Source organism: Pomacea canaliculata, linkage group LG7, assembly GCF_003073045.1.
Source record: "Pomacea canaliculata isolate SZHN2017 linkage group LG7, ASM307304v1, whole genome shotgun sequence".
In the NCBI taxonomy this organism is placed as follows: domain Eukaryota; kingdom Metazoa; phylum Mollusca; class Gastropoda; order Architaenioglossa; family Ampullariidae; genus Pomacea; species Pomacea canaliculata.
Genome location: NC_037596.1, coordinates 474,912 through 500,510, shown reverse-complemented (window position 1 = coordinate 500,510; position 25,599 = coordinate 474,912). Strand labels below are relative to the sequence as shown.

The window sequence follows — 25,599 nt, the reverse complement described above, 5'->3', positions numbered from 1 at the left end:
CCAGTGTCTTGTCAGTCAGACACACGATCATCTTTAACACATCGACACCCAGCATCATGATGTACAGGGCCGTCAGTGTTTACTGGATCTCTGTTCTCCTGGTGCCCAGTGTGGGTAAGTAGTGCCGCACATAGATAATGGATTAGTTGTTTGTCAATAAGACCATTTTATTGTGACATCACGTGTTAAATGTTTCGGGCTGTAAAAGAGAAAGGCATGTGTATTAGACGTTAACAACTATTTGGTTTTTGCCGGTTATGGTAACTGATTTCTATGGTTTATAATTTCTAATTGTTTTCTATTTGCAATGTTTTATTGTATTGTGCTACATGGTCTTATCCTGACAAGTACCTTTTAAAGTGAGTTAAGCAATTTTTTTCTCTTTTAGTTGTATATTTATCATGATATTTGAATTCATGATGACTTGATTAACGTTTACCACCTGTGAGTGAAACCTTAAAAGATATTAAAAATCGTGAGTAATGCATTGTGTCACCTCTAAAAAGTACTTTGTCTTTGTTTGTATATCATTTCTTTTTATTACAGTTGCATATAGAAACTTCGCTTTTATAGAGTTAGTAACATTGATATTATTTGGATCTTTTTAAAGTTTTTTTCTGAGCGAGCTGCTTTTCGTTTAAGCTTTTGACTACAGTTACACATGTTCGTCCCCAAGCCGTTTAGCGGTCTGGTGGCGCAACGGTTAGCGCCTGTCACTAATACAGTGAAGGTTGTCTGCCCAGAGTTCATTTCTCGTCTCGGGCACGCTGTTCTTTCTCTGCACGTGGCATCTGTTTACAGGGCTGGCTGCCTTGCCGTGATATAGCCTTAGTTGCTGGCACGGCGTAAAACACCAATCCCCCTCTCCCCAAGCCGTTTATTTATTTAAACGTCGCACACAACACTGGTTAACACTTTTTTTTTTACTAAATCTTGTCTTTTCCTCTGTACTCAACACTAATATGACAAACATGAACCAAAATCACAAAATACATGGTAATAGTAATTGATCTATGGTTAATACTTGTAAATAAAAACAATTCATAGACTACGTCTTAGATTTCTTTGTCTGTCTCTTGTACAGCTGTTCGAGGACATCTTTGGGGAGTGTCCAGCACTAGTCAGCCAGAATTATAGTGGACAATTTGTACTAGTATTATTTTGTAACTGTTACGATATTTTCTTGAAAACGTTCACGCTGTTCATAATTGACAATACCACAGTTGTCATTAAAGAAATCCTGATGAGTATGAATAATTTGAATATTAAGAGACAGATTCCAGCCAAGTTTCTGATACATTATCAGAATGTCTTTCTCTAAATATTTTTGTTGTTTTCTGCCCTAACATTCTCGAGTCGAGGATGTTATTTCCTTGAACTTGGAATGGGAGTTTCTGCTTTTTGCTGAGTCTTATCACTTCCGTCTTCTTTCTATTGACCTTTAAGCTATTCGTTTCTGCTTCCTAAGCTCGTTTGCTCAGTTTATTTTTTTGTGCGTGCTACTGCCGATGAGATATACTTGGCAAAGTGTAGGTCCTCTAGCTGTTTGGTCAAGGTCCACTGGATACCGGTGTTGTTGTCTTCGGTCATCTTTCTCATAACCCAATCTATAACCATCAGGAAAGTTGTCGGTTAAAATATTTAACCCTATAATACACCAGTCTTCATTACAAAAGATTTAGTTAGCTTGTGGATGACTTGGCAGCACGAGTCTTCCAACAATCCCTGGATAATGTTCATAAGGTTAATGTAATAGGAATACCACAGTGGATCATATGAGCTTTCATATGACGTTCCTCTTTTAAATCTGAAATGCCTTCTTAAGGTCCAACAAGGTTATATACAGGGAGGATAGCCAGTTTTAGCCACATGATAGACTGCTCCATGATGATGCGGAAGGTAGCAATGTAGTCAGCGCATGACCTATTCTGGCCACACCCTGCTTTGTCTGGTCTCAGTCACTTGTCTAGAGCTTTCTTCTATCTCTCTAGTATTACCATTATCGGGATTTCACTGGGGATAGACAGAAGCAGGATCGTTCGCCAATTGTCGCATAGTCAGAGGTCTCGTTTTGATTGTAACTTGTCCCAATGGCCTAGTTTCCAATCTGTTGTAGTTAGTTCTTAATCCCAGATATTGTGTAGAACGGGATGTAAAAATGTTGCTGTTGTTTCTGGGTGTGCCTTTAGTACTTCTGAGGTATGCCATCTAGGCCACTTTGCCGCTTTTCCTGCTTTTACCAGCTTTGATTATTTCTGTCTCAGTTGGAGAGCTGATGTTGACATGAAGTTGTTTAGTTGGTGGTTGTATGTCAGGTAAGAATGGTAGACAAAAAGTATTCAGGATCTCTTAATAGTGTTCCATCCAGTGGTCTCTATGTTATGTATTTTTAGAGTTGAGTTCCTGCGGTCTTTGTCTATCACCGGCTTGTTTGGGTTAATGTTCTTGCCTGACAAAGCTCATGTTATTTCTTATAGTCGCTTTAGGTTTCCCTGTATAGTTGCTGTCTCTGCTTCCTCTCTCGATTTATGGATAAAGCGTCTCTTGTTCTCTCTGAAAGACTTCTTTACTTGACTGTTGGCTTCCCACTTATTCAGCTCTGAGACCTTCCTTCTCTTGCTGGTCTTGACACTGTTTGACCTTCTGTTTTAGTCCCTTTATTCAATCTTCTCCCAGGTCTCTGGAGTCATCCATCCCTTGTTTTCCTAGGACATATGTGACCCTCCATGACGAAATGAAAGCGGCCCGGTGGCGCAACGGTTAGCGCTGTTAGCGCCTGTCGCCAATACAGTGAAGGTTGGCTGCCCTGAGTTCATTTCTCTTCTCGGGCATGCTGTTCTTTCTCTGCACGTGGCATCTGTTTACAGGGCTGGCTGCCCTCCGCCAAGGACGGTCCCAAGCCCGGCTGAAAAAGCAGGAGGGTTGGGCGTGGGGCCAGCACCCCCACCCCGTAAAACAAATCCTTGCTATCAAAACATCGACAACAGTTAAGACTGTAGTCGATGGCCTATGCCCCAGGAGGGGCGAAGGGCCTAAAAAAAAAAAAAAAATGACGTAATGAGTCTTAAGTCGCGCGGCGCAGTTTTGTGTTAGAGACCCCGAAAGGTGACAGGGTCAATTTTGTGCAGTTTGACTTTTCTTTAAAAATGGATTCCTTGGTTATTAAACTATCATGAAAATACACTGCTATGTTAAAATAAAATTTAGAAATCGACTTAAAATACGTTTTAATCGAGGTACCCTACTGCGATCCGCACCGATTTCTACAGAACAAAAACAAAATTTAAACGCTGTTTCCCTGTCATAACCATCGTGTTGTACCTTGCCAGAAAGCCCGGAGTCTGTATGTTCTTTAAAGAACGATTCAAAATATTAAACAATCAAAAGGAGTAAACAAAAACCTGGTCGGCCATCTTGACGCTAATCTTTGAACCCACTTTTCTCGAAATGGCCGCCACCGTACTGCCACACTTCAAACGTTTATAACTCACTCAATGTTACGACTAGAAGAACAACTTTTGTATCAAAAATAGAAGTTCAGAACCTGTACTTTTAGAAATATGTAATTTGGCCAATCTTAAATTTCCGACTTAGGAATCATTTCGTGGTGGAGGGTCACATATGTGCAGGGTGTCTTTCCAAAAAGTCTTGAAAGTTGACCAGTGTTCTTCTGCCGATTTTTCTGTTAATCCTGACATGCTTTTATACTTATTATTGAGTTCATAGTTATAAATGACCTTTGTTTCGTTGTTCTTGAGGTACTGAGTATTGAACTTGTAGTGTGGTCTGCCTGCTTGTTCAATTAACGACTTCAGCTGAATCTTGAACCCTGATGGTAGGAGATGGTGGTCTGAAACAACATCTGCATCTCTCCTCACTTGGATATCTTGGAGACTAAACCACTTTGAAGCAACTGTTAGATGGTCAATCTGGTTTTCCGTCTAGGCATCAGGGGAAGTCGAAGCTATCTTGTTTATATTTTAGTGTGGGAACACAGTTCCACCTATGACCCATTGGGATTGTCATCTCCCTCGTTGGCATTTAGGCCTCCTATAATAATCTTCAGATCTCTTCTTGGTGTGCAACTATGGGCTGCAGGTAACTGTAGAAATCTTCTTTTCCCTTCTCATCTGCTGCATTTCTTGACGCATAGCAATGGATAATGCGGATCTTCCTTAAATATTCATAAAATAATATATATATAGAGAGAGAGAGCTAAACATCAGTATTTATCTAGTTAACAATTTGTTTATATGGTAGCCAGTGTTCAGCAAACGTTTCTTCATTTATTTCTAAATGTAAATTAAGTCTTTCAATTGTATATCTATGCTTTAATATTTTAATGACAGATTATAGCTGAGGAATATATTTTTTAAATCGGCAATAATACATTATGCTTTTGCTAGCAGTGAAATTAAATCAAGTAGAACATCTGTCTTAAAGTTATTAATGCGAAAAATAGGACACGATTTTACTGGAAGTTCCCCTTCGACTATTTGTATATTTGTCTAATATACGATTTTGTAAGTTTCTCCCAAAATTGTTTACATATTTAGAATTCAAAAATATATGCTGAATCTTTTCTTGTTCATCTCTGCAAAAGCCTGAGACATGATTATCTTTTAATTTGATTATTTTTACGATTCCAAACAAACGTAAAGATGGATTTTTTATGCCATTTACAATATAATCTGGAAAGTTAAGTAGCAGTAGCCAGAGGTGTACTTATTTTGACGAGCTTTAAGTATTATTACTCTACCTAATGGAGCTAACTGTCTCTTTAACCGTATTTTATACAGCATTCTAATTTCAGTAAATTTTATATCATAGTTTTATTTGATACAGTCAGATTATTTGTAAACCACCTGCCAAGAATTTTAAATGTTTCTGTATTCCACTGTATTTTTAAAAGTGGTAAGAACTTAATCGGTGAAGTTGTTTTGATCCCGTACCATATCGCACTTTTTGGATTGTTAGTGCTAATCCTGATAGCTTTCCAAATATATCTTTCTTGCACGTAGTTTTTTTTTTTTTTAGAAGACTGTCTTCTTCCGAGGTTAGTACTGTATCACCTGCATATTGTACTATTTTCAGAGTTGTAAATTTTTATATCTTGTATATATTTCTGTTTACTGATCATATTAGCTCAAGCCTTTAGGCACAAAATGATTGAAAAAAGTGAGAAGGTGTCACCCTACCTGCATCTTTTTCTAATTTTGAACCATGTTGATGATGTGCCCTTCACTGACACAATTAAATTGATATTTGTATAAAAGGTGATGATAAATTTTACAGAAAAGGAAGCTAAAGCCAAAGTAATGTAGATCATCAAGCATAAAACTCAAACTAATGCTATCGAAGGTTTATTTAAAGTAAAGATATACTAGTAAACTAGTCTCTTTATTTACCCTTAAATGTTTAGTCACATCATATATCAGTCGAATATTATCCCCAAAATATCTTCCACGAATAAAGCCAGACTGATCCTTATCTATAAGAGATGGTAAAACTTTTTTATTCTATTTTCAATGTATGCTGCGCCAATCTTATATCTCTCATTTGAGAATGATTGGTCTCCCTGCATTTAGGACGTATTCGTGCTACTAAGAGTGATTTAGTCAATGCACATTTAGATTGATAAGAAATTATGTGATAGACATGCCTGACCCCTTGAGACAACTTCTTACTTTAAGCACTCTATGTCTTTACACGTGTGCAGACGTTTTGCCGACCGAACGTTTCGCCGCATGATGTCAGAGAGAGAGAGCTTACTTACTTCTCAAAGACTGAAAGTAACTACTAGATTAGACAATAATTCTTTATTTCAAACAAATTTTACACACAGACTTCACAGACAGTTCACTTTGATTGTCACAGATTATGCGCAACAGCTTTCAGAAAAAACATTGATACAATGGCGAGAGAAATGTGTGAGCTAACGGTTCACATGAGGAGAGATAGTGAGAGAGAGTTCACTGATACATTGATACAATAGCGAGAGAAATGTGTGAGCTAAGGGGCGTCACACACTTGACTTAGGCTAAAGGTCTCGCGTGAAATGCCGAAATGAAGTGCCCCGCGCCGAAACGTCCGGTCGGCAAAACTTCCGTGTACCGTCTTTACAAGAGATGAACTTCACTAGTTTTCAAACCTCACGAAAACATGCAGAAAAGTTACTGGCGCTAAAATAAAATTGATGGTATTACAGATATTTCACACGAACGTCTGGGAAAGATTGTGTGGTAGTAAAACAGTGGTCAATGTGTTATAGCAGATTTCTCTTGTTCCAATGGAACATAGGGCCGATTTGAGCAGCCTGTAGTTTTGATATGTGGCTTCCAGTTCACGGTTCAAATTTTAAGAAAAATCCTGGAGTATTTTTTTAATAATTTAAAACTTCATTAGTTCACAAGGAGTTTCAAATGAGTGATTTATCTGTTTTGAAATTAAATTTTATAAAAAAGGGATTAGTGAGGTGATAAAGACTTTCTACTGCTTGTAAACTAGAACTCTTGGAACATGCTTTTGCCCATATTTGGAAGATAGAAAATGATTATGTCACATGGGTGGGATATTGAAACTGCCTACTTAACAGTCAGCTTAATGTTAGGAACTATAACAGCTAGATGCTAATGTTGTTTAGTATTACCTGTCCTCGGGGATACCCCAACAACCAAAGCGACCAATAGGCTTCGCCACTGCGTTTATTATACAACTCAACACTTATTTAGTCTAGTCTCGTATAGATGTTAATAAAAAGCTTGCAGCAATGCATTATTACAATATAAAACTCACCTGTTTATTCTCAGCTCAGCAGATGCCAGCTCGTGTAGTTAATGGCACAGCAGACGCAGGACGTCTAGAGATATTGTACGATGGAACTTGGGGCACAGTGTGTGACGATGGATTTGGACAGGCAGAGGCCTTGGTAGCCTGCAGGATGCTAGGATATAACAGGTATGTAGTGTTACCCATTACGATTTAAAGCATTTATACCACTAAGCTGTTTTTTCCAGTGAAACATTTGTTTTATAGGAGGATTGTACCTTATAATTCATCTGCAACTAAGAAAGAGTTAAAACGTTTGTAAAGTTAGTTTCTGTTTTTAATTTTACAAAAACTTTGCTTTAGAAGCAGCAGTTTGTTTGTTTTTTCTATTATAATGGTAATAGTCAAATGAGACTAGACTGTATACCATGTAGTAGAAAAAGAAGAGAAGAATAGTACATTTACTGAAAGATATCCACTACAATAACTAATTCTTTCTTGTCTTACTGATGCTATAAACACAGTATGGCGCGACATGTATGTTTATCTCTTTCGAATCTGTCTCACTTGTTTTACCCTGGTAAAAAAACTTCCTAGAATTTCGTGGACCTGCATTGTTTGAGTTAATTAACATTGATAGTTTTGCTTCGGATACAGTTAATATGATCAAGAAATGTTAACTATTAAACATTATTAACGTCTAATATTGTGCAAATTATAACAATGAAAATACAATTAGGATATTCAGAACTTACTTTCAGCTGAAGACCTTTATTAATCCAAGATCACTCGAATGCCCCACGGTTATATCCCGTGGCACAAAAAAAAAAGAAAACTCAATGGTAAACCGGCAAAATAGAACCGTTATCATATTTCTCTTTTTATTTTGTGCTCTAATAATCAGGCTCATTAGTATGTTTTGAACACTTTAATTTATTCAAATTAACATTCCGGCCACCCATACCACTTAGCTAAGAGCATGATGGACGGCAACACCGCAGACGGAGGATGGGAGGCGGACACGAAGGACCAGCACGTTCTGCTTCATGGCGGAGATCAAACTACTGTTTAATAGTAACAACTAAACTAGCATCAAAAGGGTTAATATAAAGTACGGCAAAGTGTCGGGGTGTGTGGGTGGGTGGGTCCACATGTATTTACACATGTTAATGTTTGTTCAGTGTAACAAAAACGATTCGTTTTATTATCAATATTCTCTTCTGTTTGTTTCTGATGTCGGACAGCACAACAGCAGTAGCCGTGGGGTCAGACAAGTACGGAGTAGGCTCTGGTCCTATTCTGCTCGATGACCTGCAGTGTGAGGGGAACGAAACCAGCCTGGCGCAGTGTAAGCATCCAAGGTTTTACACACACGACTGTCAACACTCGGAGGATGTCGGCGTCGCATGCAACATTAGTAAGTAGTCCAGTAATAATTAAATATCAATGCATTTCCTTTTGGGGTTTTTTTTTTTTAGTTTTGCAAGCTACTAAATTGCAACAATTTACTAGAAGTCTCTATATTGTCTTAGCTGTCATTTGCCTACATAGTTACTAATGAAGTGTTAATGCCTTAATAAAGACCTTTTCGTTATATGTTAGTTGGAGAAAGTATTGGGCACTCTAGCTTTATGTGGCTGTTCTATAATAGCAATAAAAATCAAACTAACACATATCTCATTCTATGAACATTTCATTTGATGGAAAGGCTGTTCCCTTTGCATATTTTTAACACGTTTTACCACTGCCCAGTCAGCCAAAGGCGCGGAAGTGCCTGAATACGGGCCGGACGGAGCTGGGCGGCACATTGTTGTAACCACAGTAGAGTCTTAGCGTTTAGTTCTGTGCGTAAATGAACCAGTACAAAAAAGGGAGAAACACGGGAATCTTTAGGAATTGTTCTTCTATCGGTTACTTTCCTTCAAAAGCTGAAAAAGTCAATTAATCAGGTTTTTTTGTTATATTTTGAAAGTAGGGAGAAGTTTTGGTTGATCAAGAGCCAAATTTACATTCGTTGACTGTTACTCAATTAGACGTAGATTTGTACTCAACCAAAAATGAGAAGAAAACAGTAGGTAATATTTTACAGAATATATGCCTCTGTTGTACTTTTGTGTGTGTATATATTTTATAAATAATTTTTTCCTAATGTCAAACTTTTGACCTACTTTCCGATTTGTTAATTCTTTGTCCTTTACAGTTAGTCTTTCAACTGATTTTACTACAAGAAAACAAAACGTATACTTGTTAAAATTTACACTCCGTAAATGTATTTTAAATGTTCTTTAAAACGAAGTATAAGAGATAGTTTTTTCTATGTTAAAAAAAATATATATTTTTTTACATACCGGTCGAAATTTCAGTCGCCGCTGTCTAAACAAACGCGGGCTACTGAAGCCATGTTAGGTAACAAGTATAAAATCTTGCAAGGAAAATGGGTAGAAAACAAATCATAAAAAGAACTACTTACAGAGAGTGTCATGCATCACTAAAAATTCAGTAATTTTTCTTACTGCAATGTTTAAGAAAAACTGCTAATATTACCTACTCTTTTACCAGTATTAAGTTTGACAGGTGTTCCTTTATTTGTACAACTTTTGTAAAGTTACAAAAAGCTACACTTATCCTTAAAGCCACAAGTTTCATTTGTGTGTGTAAGTGCGCGTATGTGTGTAAGTGTGTTTGTGTGTGAATAAATGTGTGATCGTCTATCATTTTAAGAATGTTAAAACACAGTTTTTGAATAAAACATTTTTTTATATTTAATAGTGAATTTAGGCATAGAGATAGCTAACACAAGGCTCAATGCCCCTTAATGCTGCTTTTTTGTCTCTTGCTTGCCCATAAGCAAAAACACACACTGTTTAAAAGAAACAAATAGATCTTAATCCAGATATTTATGTAGACATATAGATGTTTCTCAGTTGTTGTTTTTTAAAGTTATAATTTGTATTTTTAAACAGAATAAGCAAAAACACCCCCTTTTCCTACAGATCTCTTGTTCAAATCACATCTCAAAATTATACTGTTTTTATGTGTCATTGTTAAAGGTAGATGTCTAAGAAATGTAAAAAAGTCTTTTAGAAGAAGTCTAGAACTTAGTTCACATTGCGATTAACTATATTTTTCATTGTTTTGATGCGGCTTTTAATTTTTTTTAAGTTATGCTTTAGGAGGACTATTATTATCAGTGTTTCTAGAAGGTAGGAACTATACTAGTACTAAGCAGTCAGCTACTTGCTAATCTAGTTTACTAATACCCTTCTCGGGGATACCTGAATAAACGCAGAAACTAAAATACTTCGCCTTTGAGTCAAAACAAACATTTACAGTCAAATCTTGTCTATATAATAATAAATAGCTTAGCTCAATGTCTTAATTCACTGTATTATTAATTCGTTCAGTTTCAGCTCAGCAGATGTCAGCTCGTGTAGTTGGTGGCACAGCAGACGCAGGACGTCTAGAGATATTGTACAATGGAACTTGGAGCACAGTGTGTGGCATTATGTTTCGACAGGAAGAGGCCTTGGTAGCCTGCAGGATGCTAGGATTTAACAGGTGGGTAGTCTTACCCATTACGTCTTAAAAGCTATTTTCTCAATTTTCTCCAGTGGAAAACTTATGTTTAATAGGAGGATTGTATCCTTATGAGTAGTTCGCGATTAACGAGAGTACAAGATTTTTAAAGATAATTCCTGCCTTTTAAAAATGCCCTTGGAAAAGAAGATTTAATTTTCTTTTTACTAATTTGAAAAGTAACTATGACAGTAGAAAAAGAACTAGAGTATAACAAGGCGTAAAAAAAGTATATTTATTCAAGAACGTCCCCTAAAATAGCTATATATATATTGTACGACACAAATGTTTATCTCTTTAATCACAGCTACAGAGAAAAACTTTATTGAATTACTGTGACCTGCATTTTTTAAGGTTTTAGCTTTTGATCCAGGATTCCGCCTCAGCTTAATACCGATTAGATACAGTCAAACAAGTTTCTTCTCAATTTCAAGAATGAGATTTGCAAAATTAAACGATAATTAATCTATTACTATCATCATTGCGTTTTTATATTTCATACCTTTTTTAAGTTTTGATTCAAAACATAGGAAACGAAAAAAACATGTATGCAAATAAGCGGACACATTTATTATAAACACCAAATTGTTATTAGAAAATTAATTAATGTCTGATATTGTGCCCAATGTAACAATAAAAATGCAATCAACTCATTTAACACTTACTTTTAAATGTAGTCTTTTCTTAATCCAAGCTCAACCAACTGCTTTGGCACCACACTGTTTCTTTAATCCACAGATACTTCCCTAAACAAAAACCTGTTACTTTTCCGCCAATAAACTTGACTTGACAGGAATTAACAATGAAAAATAGAAGAACTTTTAAATTCTCTCTGTAGAGTTCTTTTGTAACATATGTTGTCTTGGCATGGAATTTCACTATCACCACGTCCTGTCCTACACTCGTACAGCGCACACAGCTTTCATCCTCGCTGACATCTCTTGGAATGTTGCCGCACAGTTCACAGAGAAAATCCCGCGGCCACGTGAACACTTGATTTAGTCTCATACTGACTCATATAACAATTACACACTTATTCTAACCAACGTCGACGGGAGACAACTCTGCTCCATTCGCGCTTGCTACACAGTAAGGAGTAATAACCTTTGTTCCTGACAGACCCTGCCTTGCACGAATTCAGCCATTCACTTCTTCACAGTTGCATAGGATGGTGAGTCCACAGCAAGTTTCTTTTGCATGTACTTTATAACAACTGGGCCTTTTATTTTATTTTTTTTATTTATTTATTTTTTTTTTACATTTTCAGATTTGTCGCACCTTTGTGTGGCCCTCAGGTGCACACAAAACAGAAATCTGTAGCAGTATTTTTTAAGAGTTTTGCAAGAAGTTGCTTGGAAAATCGTTATTCAAAGAAAATACGGGTGTGCGAAAATTTGTGTAATAACGGTTGATGTAAAATAGTTACACATACACATACAAATACACATACACATACATATACTTAGTTGTGCACATTTCACAGAGGAGTAGGGAGTTGGGATTTGGGAGTGAAGGTGGGTGAGGGTAAACTCTCTGCTCACAATGAAACAACGGTGAACATTTTAGGAGGGGAGGGGTTTCGTTGTTTTCTGGTTCTTACACCACTGATGCCTAACTAAAGCTCTTTGATTCTGAATGACGAAGGAAGGAGAGATTCCTCCATCGTGAAGTAGACTTCTTTACAGGGTGTTTACAGGTGATGTACTCTGAATGAAGTTGGCAAAGGGACACGAGTGCTGTCAGAGCCAGAAATGTGTTGAGTGAGCCGGGCAGACCTTGAATTACAATGAGTTTGGTCAAAGAAGACTCATGGACCCAGTATTAAGTCGTGCAACCCACGCAAAAAGGGGTTAAATACAGTTTGCAAAATACCCTCCTGGATAAAACCTGTAACTCGTGTGTTACGTTTAAAAACAGGCTCTTCTTCGGGTGCTTAAAATATGAATTTAATCTCATTAAGAAGACGTTAATTATTACTCAAGAAATGTCTTCTCACTAAACTTTTTACACAAAACTTCATAATGCGCTCTTAACAAATTTCTGGTTTTGCCTTAACCCATTTTTTCTTTCCTTTTTTTTTTCATTTTTTTTTTTTTGCAATCAACAATACAATACACATCACTTCACCAAATAAGAATAACCTTGCAGTAAGACCCGAAGATTGAGCTGTCAATGTGTGAATTCGTTCGCACACAGAGTTGTTCATAATTAATCAAATTAAGCTACAGCCTTAAAAGGATACTCAAGGCTTGTGATAAGGCTGTGGCAACGGTCAAACGTTTCAAAACTATATTTAGTTACAAATACAGAGCACAAGAGCAATGCAGGAGAAATAAAGGATTCGTTTCTCGCTTAATTACTACTTATTAGCACTATTTCGGTTGCCGATGTTTATAAAAATTGAACAAATCCAGTGAAATCGACCCTTGTGTCCTTCCGCCGAGTAACCACGATAGCTTCCCGAGATAGTCAGGCAGAGGAGTCTTGTTGTGACGTCAGTCTCTGACAGGAAGTGTCTGTATCTGTATCATTGCGAAGATTTGACGTCATCTGTTTATTCGTATGAATGACCATGGACGTGTATAGGTGGACCATGGACGTAGATAGGTGGACTGATGTCTGTATGCCGAGACTCACTGTCGGCCTCTTGCGAAGTGATCCGCGGTCAGTCTCGGCGAACCTCTGGCCGGTCGTACTTCCGGAAGAGCAGCGCGAAAATGGAATTTAATGAGACGTTTGATATCAACAATATAATTACCGTAAGTGTATTGCTTGTTTGCACTATTAACCAAACTTGTATCTATTGAGAACACAAAAGTATTTGCTTCACTAGTCTGAAATATTTCGTATGAAATAATAAATAATATGAATCGCGTTTACACTTCTAGATCTAGAATCATGAAGTGTTCGCATATATGCTTCACCTCGGTCTCTCGCTTTTATATAAAATCTGGTATTTTGTTGTGCTTTAAGGATGATGATTGCTTGCTACATATGCAAGATAGTGGTAGTACTGTTACCAAATCGGCAGTGACAGTCAAGGTAAATATCATCAAGGACGTATATATATATAAGATATTCGTGATATCGTACTTTATTGCGTGCAATATTTTGATCATTGTACACAGCCCAGGATTAACTTTTAAGCACATAGACATTGTGCTCCAGTCCTGCAGTCATTCATGTTTAACAAATAATTTTAGATAACAAATTTATGTACGTATATTTTGAACATCAGTGATCACAAATTGAAAATGTCAGTTTATGACTTTAAGCATGGGAAAATATAATTATGAATTAAATGGTAAAATGATATATATATATACATCATAAGGAATAAATTGAATAAAAGATAATATTTTAGTTGTCACCTCGTTAGAAGTAATGTGCTTTCCATGGGATGGTACTAAAACATGTTCTAGCAGAAGAATATTTTACGGAGTTCAAGTGTTATGCTATACCTGTATGCAGAAATAATAGGAACATGACAAAGTTTGTACCCTTTGCTGTGGAGCTGATCCACCATAGTTGACTTATTAAGTGTGTGTGTGCAGTTTCTGGATGACTGCCTTGTGCCGGGCAAGATGTTTGTTCGCACTTTAAGGAAAAGGCATGGAATTCATATCATGCTGCCTACATAAAGAACATGAGCTCTGTGGTGGAATACACAAAATCTATATCTACTGCTGCATGGCTTTGCCGGAAAACGTTTGAAAAGTAAGTTGCTCTATTATCCAGTGAATGCAGAGCTAACTCAGGCATGCCAGCCATCAACATTCGATGATAAAGTGAAAGATATCATAGCCCATATAGAATGTAGCATTATAAAGAAAATAAAAAGATTGTGCAAAGCGGAATAACAACAATGTTTGGGTGCCCTATGCACCAAACATGATACAAGCATGCTGACAGCCACTTTAAACAGGGAGGACTAATTTATTTAAATGAACAGGCTGAGGAATTGTTTTATTCTCTAGAATATATGCTTTTACAAATATGCAGAAGTACCCCCTCACGTTGAAGAAGTATGGATTTTACAATAGCCTGTGCTGAGGATGAAGAGCTGTTACATAATTTTTGTACTATGACTTACAAATCTGATATTAGTGAGACTGCTAAACAAAGGGTGTTTTGCATGGTTCCTCCTCTGTATTTTAAAAATAAGAATTCACCATGAGTGTCATAGGTTCATGGAGAAGCACTGCCAGCATCAACATGTGTCCAAGTCAACAAAGTACCTCAGGAAAAGTTTACAAGATGCCACCAATGCTTAGGATAATTAATTGCTCTGACATCGGAGAACCTTTGCAGTAAAAGGGTATTGGGAAAAACAAAATTGCTCTAGATTTATATCAGCAAGTAGGTTCAAAAGCTGTTGTAGACAGAAAGTAAGATCTATTTATAAAAGTAACACTAAAATAACTATATATATATAATCGATGTTGTGGCCCTATGCTCCTCCAGGAGTAACAAGTACTCAACTAAACTGTGATTCAAGGATTAAAACTATTTAAATTGAATATTTTGTATAAACATCAGGAAAGTAAAAAACATATGCAGGACTGTTTTTTGCTGATTTTAGTTCTGTGTTCAATACAGTACAACCACACTAAAACATGTTCTAGCAAAAGAATGTTTTACAGAGTTCAAGTGCTATGATATACCTGTATGCAGAAATAATAGGAACATGACAAAGTTTGTACCCTTTGATGTGGAGCTGATTCACCATAGTTGACTTTTCAAGTGTGTGTGCATGTGGGTGTGTGATGCTGTAGTTGTACCTTAAGAATAATTGTAAGATCTTATCTTAGATAAGACAAGTGGAAAGTTGGTTTGATTTTTGTTTCGTTACAATGCATCTCTTGCCTTATCCTTAGCTTTTAGGCAGCACTTGTTGGGGTTGTTTGGTCCCCATAACTGAGCACACTTTGCAAATAATTGCCCATTGGAATTGATCCTGTTAGTCATTTTTCATTTGACAATTTAATAATAACGAAGTGTATTTATAGAGTGCAATATCCTTATAAGCCAGCTAATGGCATGTTACAAATACAGTTATAATAAATATAACAATATTAATAATTACGATATGGAGAAATGTAGTAGCCAACCAAGATTACAGGAATTGGGAAGAGTTTGCTAAATATCTTCAAAGCTGGAAAAATTTGAATTTGGCAATTTGTGATTTCATATTTCTTGCACAATATGGCATCCACGACTACTTACATTCTTTACAAAAGATACTGTAATAAACAAAGAAAACTTGAATTTAAAAAATTGTTCACAGAGCTGTTAAGACACGTGACTTGTGAAATAATAAAAGTCATATTGACATCTGCTCAATTTGTGCTCTGTTTTTTGTAAAGGACTTATTGTAATTATTGGCTGTACATTTTCATTTTGTTGAATGGCGCATGGTTGAATTGTCAATGCCAAGGTCCTCTAGAACTGAATGTTAATCTCCTGAACTGATGTAACGTGAGATTATGCCCAATGCTTCGATGCCTTCCAAAGTGTTCTTCCAGTCTGATTTTTTTTTCACAGAGTGTCTTCTTGACCAATCAGCAATCTTTGCATGTTGCTTCTGCAGTACTCACCAACAGTAAACAGGTAGTTGCCCTTACACCAGAATAGGAACAGAGTGTAACATTCTCATAGACATATGTAATGTGATGGAAATAGTTCTTATCAGTGATTTTGATTTCAGGTAATGGTTGCAGATCAGTTTCAGTGACAGCAGTGCAGAGAGTCTTTTCACCCAATTCTTTCAGAAATATTTTCAACCTAACCATTTCAGGAGGCAGACAAGTCAAATCCATCTTCATGTCCATGAAGTTGGTGTAGGCGATATGAACTGGCATGACAGGGGTCTCGCTCACCTTTTGAAGAGAAATATGTGACAATTTTGAACTGTTTACCTAATCCATAAACACACTCACATGTTTTAAATTACATGTAATTAATATAAAATAAATCTAGATTTATCTTAATACTATTACACTTTTCTTAATCATTGGGTTTGCCCTTCCTGTTTGCCATAATTGAACACTTATGACAATTATTCACAAGGACAATATTTCAGATTATGTACAATTCTTCAGGTGCCAGAGAAAAATTTAGATTTACTTTACAAACAGTACTTCATAGTTTAACCCAGGGGTCTCAAACTCAATTTACCCTGGGGCCACTGGAGGCAGAGTCTGGATGAGGCTGGGCCTCATCAGGTTTTCCACAAGAAAAGCTCTTACAAAAACATTCCATTGTTATCAAATGTCTTATTTTTTCATCTTATTTTTGTGTTAAAAAATAAAAATAAATTAACAAATTCATAAGAAAAAATAAATCCATTAGTAATAAATAAATAAATTGAAAATGAAAATATAATAATAATACACCAGATATAGAAGACTGAAGAAAATATAGTTGCTGACCAGACAAATGTAATTATTATTATTCAGAGTCAAATGTCTGTATTAGCATTTCTTTAACATTTAACTTTCTGAACATGAATGGATCATTGAACATAAACTGTTTTGAACATGGCTTCTTCTGCCTACTTCTTGCTGCTAGAGGTCTGGCAGCGCTTACTCTCGCATAGCTGAGCCACATTTGGCTTAAGGGAGGAAGCAGCTGAGACCCTCAGTACGGCTTGAAGATGCTCATCAGTAAGTCTGGATCTGTACTTGGACTTATTGAAGTTCAAGGTAGAGAAGAGCTTTTCGCACAAGTATGTGCTCCCAAAAAGACACATGGTCCGCTTGAACATTCGGGAAAGCTCAGGGAAGCTAGGGGGCAATTCTTTCAAAAATTGCCCGAGCTTGTCTGCTTTTCCACTCATCTCCCTGAACTTGGCTTTGAGTTCAGAGTTGCACTGCAGGTCAATGAGCTCCATTTGAAGCACAGGAGGAGCATCTTGCACATCAAAGGAGAAGGGGTCCGCAAAAATTTGAAATGTGGTTCTTTGCGTCTTGAAGTCTGCAAATCTGTGATCGAATTCCTCCATTTTTCCTCCCTGTCATTGATGGCGCTCCATTAGTTGTTATTCCAACAAACCTCCTCCAAGGCAAACCGGCATTCTCAATGGCATCACACAGCTGGTGAAATATCTCCTGAGTGGTGGTCTGGCCATGCATTGGAATCACTGTGAGCAACTCCTCTATGACTTCAAAAGTGTCATCAATACCGCGGACAAAGACTGCGAGTTGGGCAGTGTCGGTGATGTCTGTGGTCTCATCAAGAGCGACTGAGTATATACTGAAACATTTTGCTTTCTCACACAGTTGATCATAAATGTCACTTGACAGGTCAGAAATGCGCTCTGCTACGGTGTTGGCAGAAAGGCTGATGTTGCTAAACTGACCTTTCTTTTCTGGACAAACAATACTTGCAGCCTGTAATATACACATTTTTAAAAATTCACCTTCATTGAATGGCTTTCCTGCTTTAGCAATCATCTCACTAACCACGTAGCTACGAGAGAGGAGAAGATATAACAGTATCAAACTCGGGCCGCACTAACATGAAACTTTGATATTGAGGTGGGGGCCGCAAACTTTTGTCGCGATATGAGCTGATATACTAACACACAACAACAAATAAAAGAAACAATGGAACATCAATACAATAATTTAGATATTTTCTGTTTTTGATTTAAAACCTCTAATACTGGTTTACAGCATAAGAAACATCTTAAATCAGTGATGCCCAACCTTTTTCGGCCTGCGGGCCATATCCATTTCGGACAGCCGTGTCGCGGGCCACTTCACCGCAAAAATACAAAAAAGAAAAAAAAATAGAGCAGATACCATTTTTTATTAGAAACAACTTGTACTTAGCATTAATTATGTAGTAATTAGTGGGATATTTGAAGTTGTTTTCCCGAAACCAACTTCTGAATGTCCGGCCTCATCATAGAGACATCAAGTCGGAGCACTGAATCGAAATGTTCGTCCATCGAAAAAAAGATTGGGAAACGCCCCTACTTGGGGATAAATACTTCATCTTCCCCTTTTTACGTTTTTTTTTCGTTTTTTTTTTTTTTTTTATTACTAACATGCCGATTTCCTGCACTGTGGGCAGAAGTTTCGCGGGCCGGATGGCACCGCGTCGCGGGCCGGATGTGGCCCGTGGGCCGTAGGTTGGGCATCCCTGTCTTAAATCATCTCTGCGTTTACGAAGGGGTGTGTGAACTGAAAGCACTGATGTTAATCTAGGCCTATTCATATACAGCGAGTCTTTAAAAACAGTTATAAGAAGAATATTTAATCAATACACTTCTCAAGTAATTTAATGAATGACGCGATTATTAATAACTAAATTTGTTTTTTTTTAATTGGCATATCTTTCGCTATGTGAAAATTGTCGCCTAATAGTCGCGAACTAAAACATGAACAGGACAAAGAAGAGTAAGAGGTAAATAAGATCAGTACCTTTTTTAATGCATTCTTCTTCCAAGTGCCTTGAACAAATCTTGGCTCTCAATAGATTGAAACTTGTGTCTGATGTAGCGGCCTGTAGCATGAATAAGAGCCGCTGCCACTTGTCTTCATCTGTCGATATTCCTGCTCGCGGAAGCGGAAAAAAAACTGACACCGAACGATTTGATACTTGCAGTTACATTCTACCAGCAGCAGCATCAACCGCCTTTTGTGCGTTTCTTTATTGTTGTTACTCTTGCAGACTTTGCTGACATAGCCATTGAAGTCATTCGCTAAACCATGTAGGCTTAACCGGAAGTTTTGAGCACCCGAGCCTCGTTCTAGCAGTTAAGTGAAAAAAATCGTCTGCCAGCTGTCCAGGGGATCTACGTTCTTGGTATGACGCACTCTGTGTGTAAGGCTTGTCAGGCTCTGTCTGTCGGAAACTTATGAAAAGAAAATTTTGAATCTTTTTCCATCTTTTCGTGGCAATCGGGTGCAGCACATTCTCGAGGCATGGTTGTCACTATGGAAACCACACGTCATAGGGTCACGTGACGGAGAACGAGACTTCGTGGAAGCAAAAAAAGAGTCCTGTTTCATTTCTCTTATTAAACACAGCATTCTCCTAAAAACCTTCAACGTTTTCCACATAAACACACATATAAACAGACGAGATTCAAATTTATCCTAGTCTTTACGCGATTCTAAGCAGTTTTATTTTACCTTTAGAATCCCTTTAAATCCTGCTGGTGTCATTTTGTCAGTTCTGTTTAGTTTAAACTTTCAAACAATACTTCCCTTGGAACCTTACAAATTTGGTTTCCCACAAGCTACTTACAGAGTTATAGAAGGCACAGATGTAGATTACATTTTGAATAGTTTTATTACATGTCTGTCACTTTCCTTCAGTATCCTGTCTTCTTAAAACACGCATTATAGAACTCTTGACCTATATGTTTTGATCTATGCACTTTTTTTAGGCTGACTAGCATCTTTTGAACACTTTACTTTCTTTAAATCAACATAACATCCGCTCATCACGCTCAGCTCCTCCGGAAAGTGATTGCATATATGGCCATGAGTGTGTGTGTGTGTGTTTGTGTATTTACACACGTTAACCTTCATTAAGTTTTAAAATGTCTGATTGCTTGCAATCTCTTTATCTTACTGTTCTCGTTTTTAATGTCTGACAGCACAACAGCAGTAGCTGTGGGGTCAGACAAGTACGGAGCAGGCTCAGGTCCTATTCTGTTCAGTGACCTGCAGTGTGAGGGGAACGAAACCAGCCTGGCGCAGTGTCCACACCGAGGAGTCTACATACACGACTGTACACACTGGCATGATGTCGGCGTCATGTGCAACTTTCGTACGTAGTCCAGCAATAATAACACATTGACAGTTACTCCAGTATTTTATTTATTTTATTAAAAAAAATAATCATTGGTTGTTACTAATCGCTTTATTACCTATAAATTCCTGATTGTAAGAATAAGTTTAGAAATCAAGTGCGTTCTAGAATGTGCAATACGCAATAGCAGTTGTAGAGAAAGAAGAATACAGAGAACAGTCAATTACAGGTGAGCCAAATAGATTCCCGTCAAGTTTCATCGAAAGAAAAGATTTTAAATATGACACATGGAGTTGTTATTTCTAACTTTTGCAAATTTGATAAAGATGAAAATTGTCAACAGTATACAATTCAATATTTCGTAGCGTCTATTGCGGTTAAAAGCACCAAAAAGTAATAAAACTAGATAGTCACCCTGATCACGCACACATTTACATTTATTTAAATCACTCAGGTAATTGTTAGAGGAACATTATAATTAATGCTAAATTAAAACATTCACCTAACATCAATCATTGCACCAACACCTACATGCAGGACATACTGATAACAGAATGAAACATAATTCACTGTATACACAATTTCTCTTCAACCTACAGACTAACCTCTCCCATCCCCCACAGGCTGGACTTTACGGGGTTGGTTTATAGGGTTAGTCTAGCTCTACGCCTTCGCAGTGGTTTTCAGGGGTAGCACTCGAATCGCCAATTCCTGTCATATGATGTATCCGTGGGCGATACAGCTGTGCCGCCATAAGCAACTTGAATTTCTTAAGCGCACTGCTCTTTGGTTTAGACCACAATGTTGGCGGCGTGGTGAGCTCCACCTCTCACATTGACTGGTCATCGCCTTCACCAGGTGATACTGGAGCTCAATTGGGCTTCCTATCAAGGCCACACCTTGGCAGACAATTCTGACCTGAAAACTTTCCTGCCTTTATATTGTCAGGATCTGTCTCCGTAAATAATTCCTGTTTTCGCTTCCTCGCCAAATATCGCAATTTATTCTGTTTGTCCGTCCAGGCATTTCTGGTGGTATGTACTATGGACGTATTTTGTCAAATTATTCTTCGATCAGTTGAGTTTGGTCTGCCTGATGTTCATTGTCAGTGCATGACGAAGCATCAAGACAGGCGCTTAGCTCTCCCGTCCATCCACGCAGACCTCTTCCATTTGACGGTGGTTCAGTTTTCCCTCCTATTTCTTAGAGTCGTGTCTCTTGGTGACTGCAGTTCCATGGCCCATCGTAATTCTGTTCCGTCGTCGGTCTTGGCTTCCTTGGGTGAGTTTCCTACGGTAACTGAATGCATCTATTGCCTAACTTAACCACCGGTACGCAGTCGCTGCGTTTCCAGGGCCATCTCTCTGCATCATTTGCATTGCTTGATGTACCCTATGACATCCTCTGCCATGCCGGGCCATTAGTGTCATATAGTCACACAAATAGGAGTTTTTTGCTGTCAGATGGATGATTAGTGTTTCTCAAATACTCGAGCGACCATAGCATTATCTCAAGCAGCATCGACATCGGTACAACCGTCAGTTTGGTCACCTTCCTCCACCTTTCATCCGCGAGTACAAAATTCCTCCCTTTATGATAAACTTTCTTCACCATTCTTCGCCCACTTGCTTGCTCCGCTCACGGCGAGGGCTCGCAGGTTTTACAGGCCTCTATCCTATATTCTTTATTTGATGGTTTGAGTAAACTTTGTAGTGACTGATGTTGGCTGCCGCACTTTCTACGGGGATAACACACCTCACCACTGTATGGTGTGCTCGCGTGTCAGGACACACGATCTGTTTATAACCTAATATGACCGATTACTGTGAGTCTTTGTGACATATTTGCCTTAAGTTTGCCTTTTGCGTATGGACAGTCCACGTCAACATATGCAATGGCACATGTCTGCATGTCATGGTTGTTGTCCACTACTTCGCCTGTCAGTTCCTTTGGCCTTACTAAGGACACATCAACTTTGAGTGGGAACTCACTGCAGGAATCCAACGCGATTTCATATCGCTTGTCATTAACCGTACCTGTAGTGGTTGAGATTGGCCGGATCCCTAGACCTGTTGTAAGGTCCAGTTCTGTCCGTGTCCTCCAACTGGCTTTGTTACAGTGCTTAGCAAGGTGCCCTTGCTTGTTACACAGGTAAAACAATCTGGACCGTATCCACTCGTAGTTTGCTAGGGAATCCCGGATCTTCTTTATCCTTCTCCCTCTTTGAGTCTAATGCTGTACACCACTACACCAAACTGCCTTGTAGTCTGGGTGGTCTCAAAGGTGTCTCTGTGCTAGGCTTAACCGGAAGTTTTGAGCACCCGAGCCTCGTTCTAGCAGTTAAGTTAAAAAATTCGTCTGCCAGCTGTCCCACACTGTTTTGCAGCAAGGAAAGTGAAACAAGTTGCATTGGTTCATTTGTGTTTTTCATAAGAACAACTTCATTTGAAATGCCTTCATCATCATGAAGGTTAGTTATCAAGTGGTTTCATCCCTGGAGCTGCAGGTTCAAAGCGTTGAGATGAGGGCTTATGTCACACAGAAATGCCAAGTCACATTTCCCTTTTTCATTCTGCAAGACTGTGGAGTTTTTTCTTTGCTGTCCATGAACTGAGTTCCCCAATCAGCTAAAAAACTCAAGTGAGAACATTTCCCCGACTTAGCCACCACAATTCTGTGATACGACCTGCCGCCCAACTGTGAATATTTCCTGCACAAAGGACTGAAACATGCGGGGATTGAACCCTTTGGCTCTGATGAAGTGGACGGTTTGTGTGGTAACTTGACCAGTGCACTGTTTGTTTTCTGTAAAATCTTCACTAAAAGTAGAAAACACGTTCTCTACAATCATCCCATCGCTTGGTGTGCTCCATGTGAACTTTTTTTGTAGTTTGCCTTCTTGTCGTCGGGCCTTTATTAATGATTAACTAAAATTCTTTCGCAGGCCAGGTAAAATTTGATGACAGGTCGGATGTGTTTGACACCCATGTCTAACCACTGCGAAGCATTTAACGTTCCTTCACTTACGCAGTCCTTACAGCTCGAGTTATCTCCCTTGATATCGTTGGCTTTACACAATGGCTTAACTACCCTGTACTCTTAGTAAGCCCTCACGTGGCCCAGTCGCTGCGGCAGCAGTTCCGTCCTGCAAACCACAATGGGCTGTTTCAGTCCGACTGGCAGACGAATGTTCTATTTTCAAGCGGAACTTCATGCTATCTTGCTTGCCTTGCAGCATGCTCACTGCTCTTTGGAACACAACTTTTTGATTATTTCAGACTCTCTTTCTGCACTTCAAGCCCTCATTTCAAATGATTCTGACCACCCCCTTGTGATCCAGATTCATAAAATTCATGCAGCACTCTTTCAGCAAAATAAGGACATTGTTTTTATTTGGGCTCCTGGCCATGCTGGTAACCCAGGCAATGTTTGAGCAGACCAGGCTGCCAAGGCTGCATGTCAGTTACCTGGTAAACTTCAATCACTTATTTCATCAGACTGCAAATCTTTTTTTTCGGCCTACATTCAGTCCTTATGGCAACGCCACTGGGACACTCTGGGCCAAAACAAGTTATATGCCACCCTTCCCTGCCTTTCCGACCGCCTACCTTCTTGCCGCCCAAGATTAAAGACAGGACACACCTATGCCACGCAAGGATACCTCTTGCGAGGTGAACCGCCACCTGTTTGTCCCTGGTGTAGGGAAAATTTTACTGTTCTACACTTTTTGATTATCTGTCAGAAGCTGCAGACTATTCGTTGTCAATTTTTTACAGAAAAATCTTTATTTTCCTTATTTAGGTCGATCCCATCGGCGGCAATCTTTTCCTGTTTAAAGAGGGTTCCCAGTCACTTAATCCCCGACACTTCATCCCCTAGACTTTTAATCCCTAAGCACTTCATCCCCAGACACTTAATCCCTAAACTATATCCTTAACTATAAAAGTTATGAAGTCAGCGAAAAATGTAATTGAAATTCAAATAATTCAAATTCAAATCATGCTATTAACTTCAACGTCATTTGAACATCTACAACATCAGTTAAAGTTCATATAAGCTAGTAAATTTAATGTTCTTCAACAATATGATATGAAAATTTTTCTTGAGTGTTCGCGAGGTAATTGCTGTTAATCAATATGAAAGGTAAGCTAATGATCGGAGGTACAGAAGACGATCCATTGACTCATATCTCTCTACAATGTTGCTAACTCAGCGTATTTCCTCTTTGGACGTTTCTCTGTGCCGGCGCATGATTGTAGACCAGACGCCTTGTGTAGCTGACAATCCTCACGTAGACCTTCAAGGAATGTCCACATCGTTGGGTGATGACAGGAGAAGAGAGATTGAAGGGCGTGATGCCAACCCTCCACAGAGTTGTTTGTTCGTGTTATACAGGCATTAAACAATGCTTTATAAAAGAATCAGTGATTAGAAATCACACATAGCTCTGTACAGGAATAAGTGTGTGGGGATGACGTATTCTAATTCAATGCTTTGACAGAAGCATTACATGAAGTGCCTGGGGATTAAGTATCGGGGATGAAGTGTCTGGGGATTAAAAGTCTAGGGGATGAAGTGTCGGGGATGAAGTGTCGGGGATAAAGTGTCTGGGGATTAAGTGACCGGACACCTTTAAAGAGAATAGGGCTCTATTATCAAAATTAATATTTTTGTATCTGTTTTGTTTTTGGTGTGATAGTAACCTTTTTGGACTTCAACACCCCTTTTAATGCTTTCCCACCCTTTTTTACATTTTGGTTACTTATTATGTTGACCTTTAAAAGTATATCAAGTTTATAAGAATTAGGATGTTTAAACCTTTCAAGTTACAACTAGTTTTTGCCGTGATATAGCCATAGTTGCTAGCACGGCATAAAACACAAACAAACAAACAAAGCCCTCACGTCATAGACAGTTGCAGTACACCTACATAACAATAAACACTTCCACAGCAATTCAAAGAGTGGAATAACATGTGCATATAATGCGTCTAATACATTCAATTGCAAAAGACAACCAATGGCATTAATAACAACACTGTAATGGAGGTACGCTCACGTCTCGACCCACCTGAACACAGGACGTTCAGGGTCAAACAAGTTTTCCTGAGCTCTCACTACATTGACGGTTAATCTGGAAATCAGAAATTTAATTAGGTGTTCAATCACAAACGAAACATTACCTGTTTAATTTCTTTTTGTGTATTTTGGGATGTAATGTGTAATAGTCTATGGTATATATAATGTTAAATTACAATTGTTGACCTTTTTGTGGCAATTATAAAGAAATTAAGACATAAGATAACTAACACATGGCTCCAGGAGTTTCCGTAGTCTAAAAAGGTAATACATTTGGACATTTTGCAGTGCACTGCTTCCTTGCTTTTTCTTCAAACTATCAAGCTACATTTAATTTTACGGTTGCTTTTGCACTTCAATGCTGTTAATTTGTCTTTTATATTGGCGAAAGAACACACACACACATACA

General features: G+C 38.2%; 1 protein-coding gene across 5 annotated transcripts in view; it reads left to right on the top strand.

Moving 5' to 3' along the window:
- LOC112567797 (deleted in malignant brain tumors 1 protein-like) overlaps nt 1-25,599 on the top strand; it is a 54,646-nt gene continuing 29,047 nt past the window's right edge. For 3 of the 5 annotated variants that reach the window (XR_003099884.1, XM_025244633.1, XM_025244632.1), the window contains exons 1-5: nt 9-114; nt 6,810-6,957; nt 8,013-8,185; nt 10,173-10,326; nt 19,958-20,130. Coding sequence is in view for 4 of the 5 variants with exons in the window: in XM_025244633.1 (XP_025100418.1) it covers nt 57-114; nt 6,810-6,957; nt 8,013-8,185; nt 10,173-10,326; nt 19,958-20,130 (706 nt within the window). In the remaining variant the exon portion in view is untranslated. Of the gene's footprint in view, nt 115-6,809; nt 6,958-8,012; nt 8,186-10,172; nt 10,327-19,957; nt 20,131-25,599 lie in introns of all 5 variants that reach the window. The other 2 variants (XM_025244635.1, XM_025244634.1) reach the window with 2 other exon arrangements.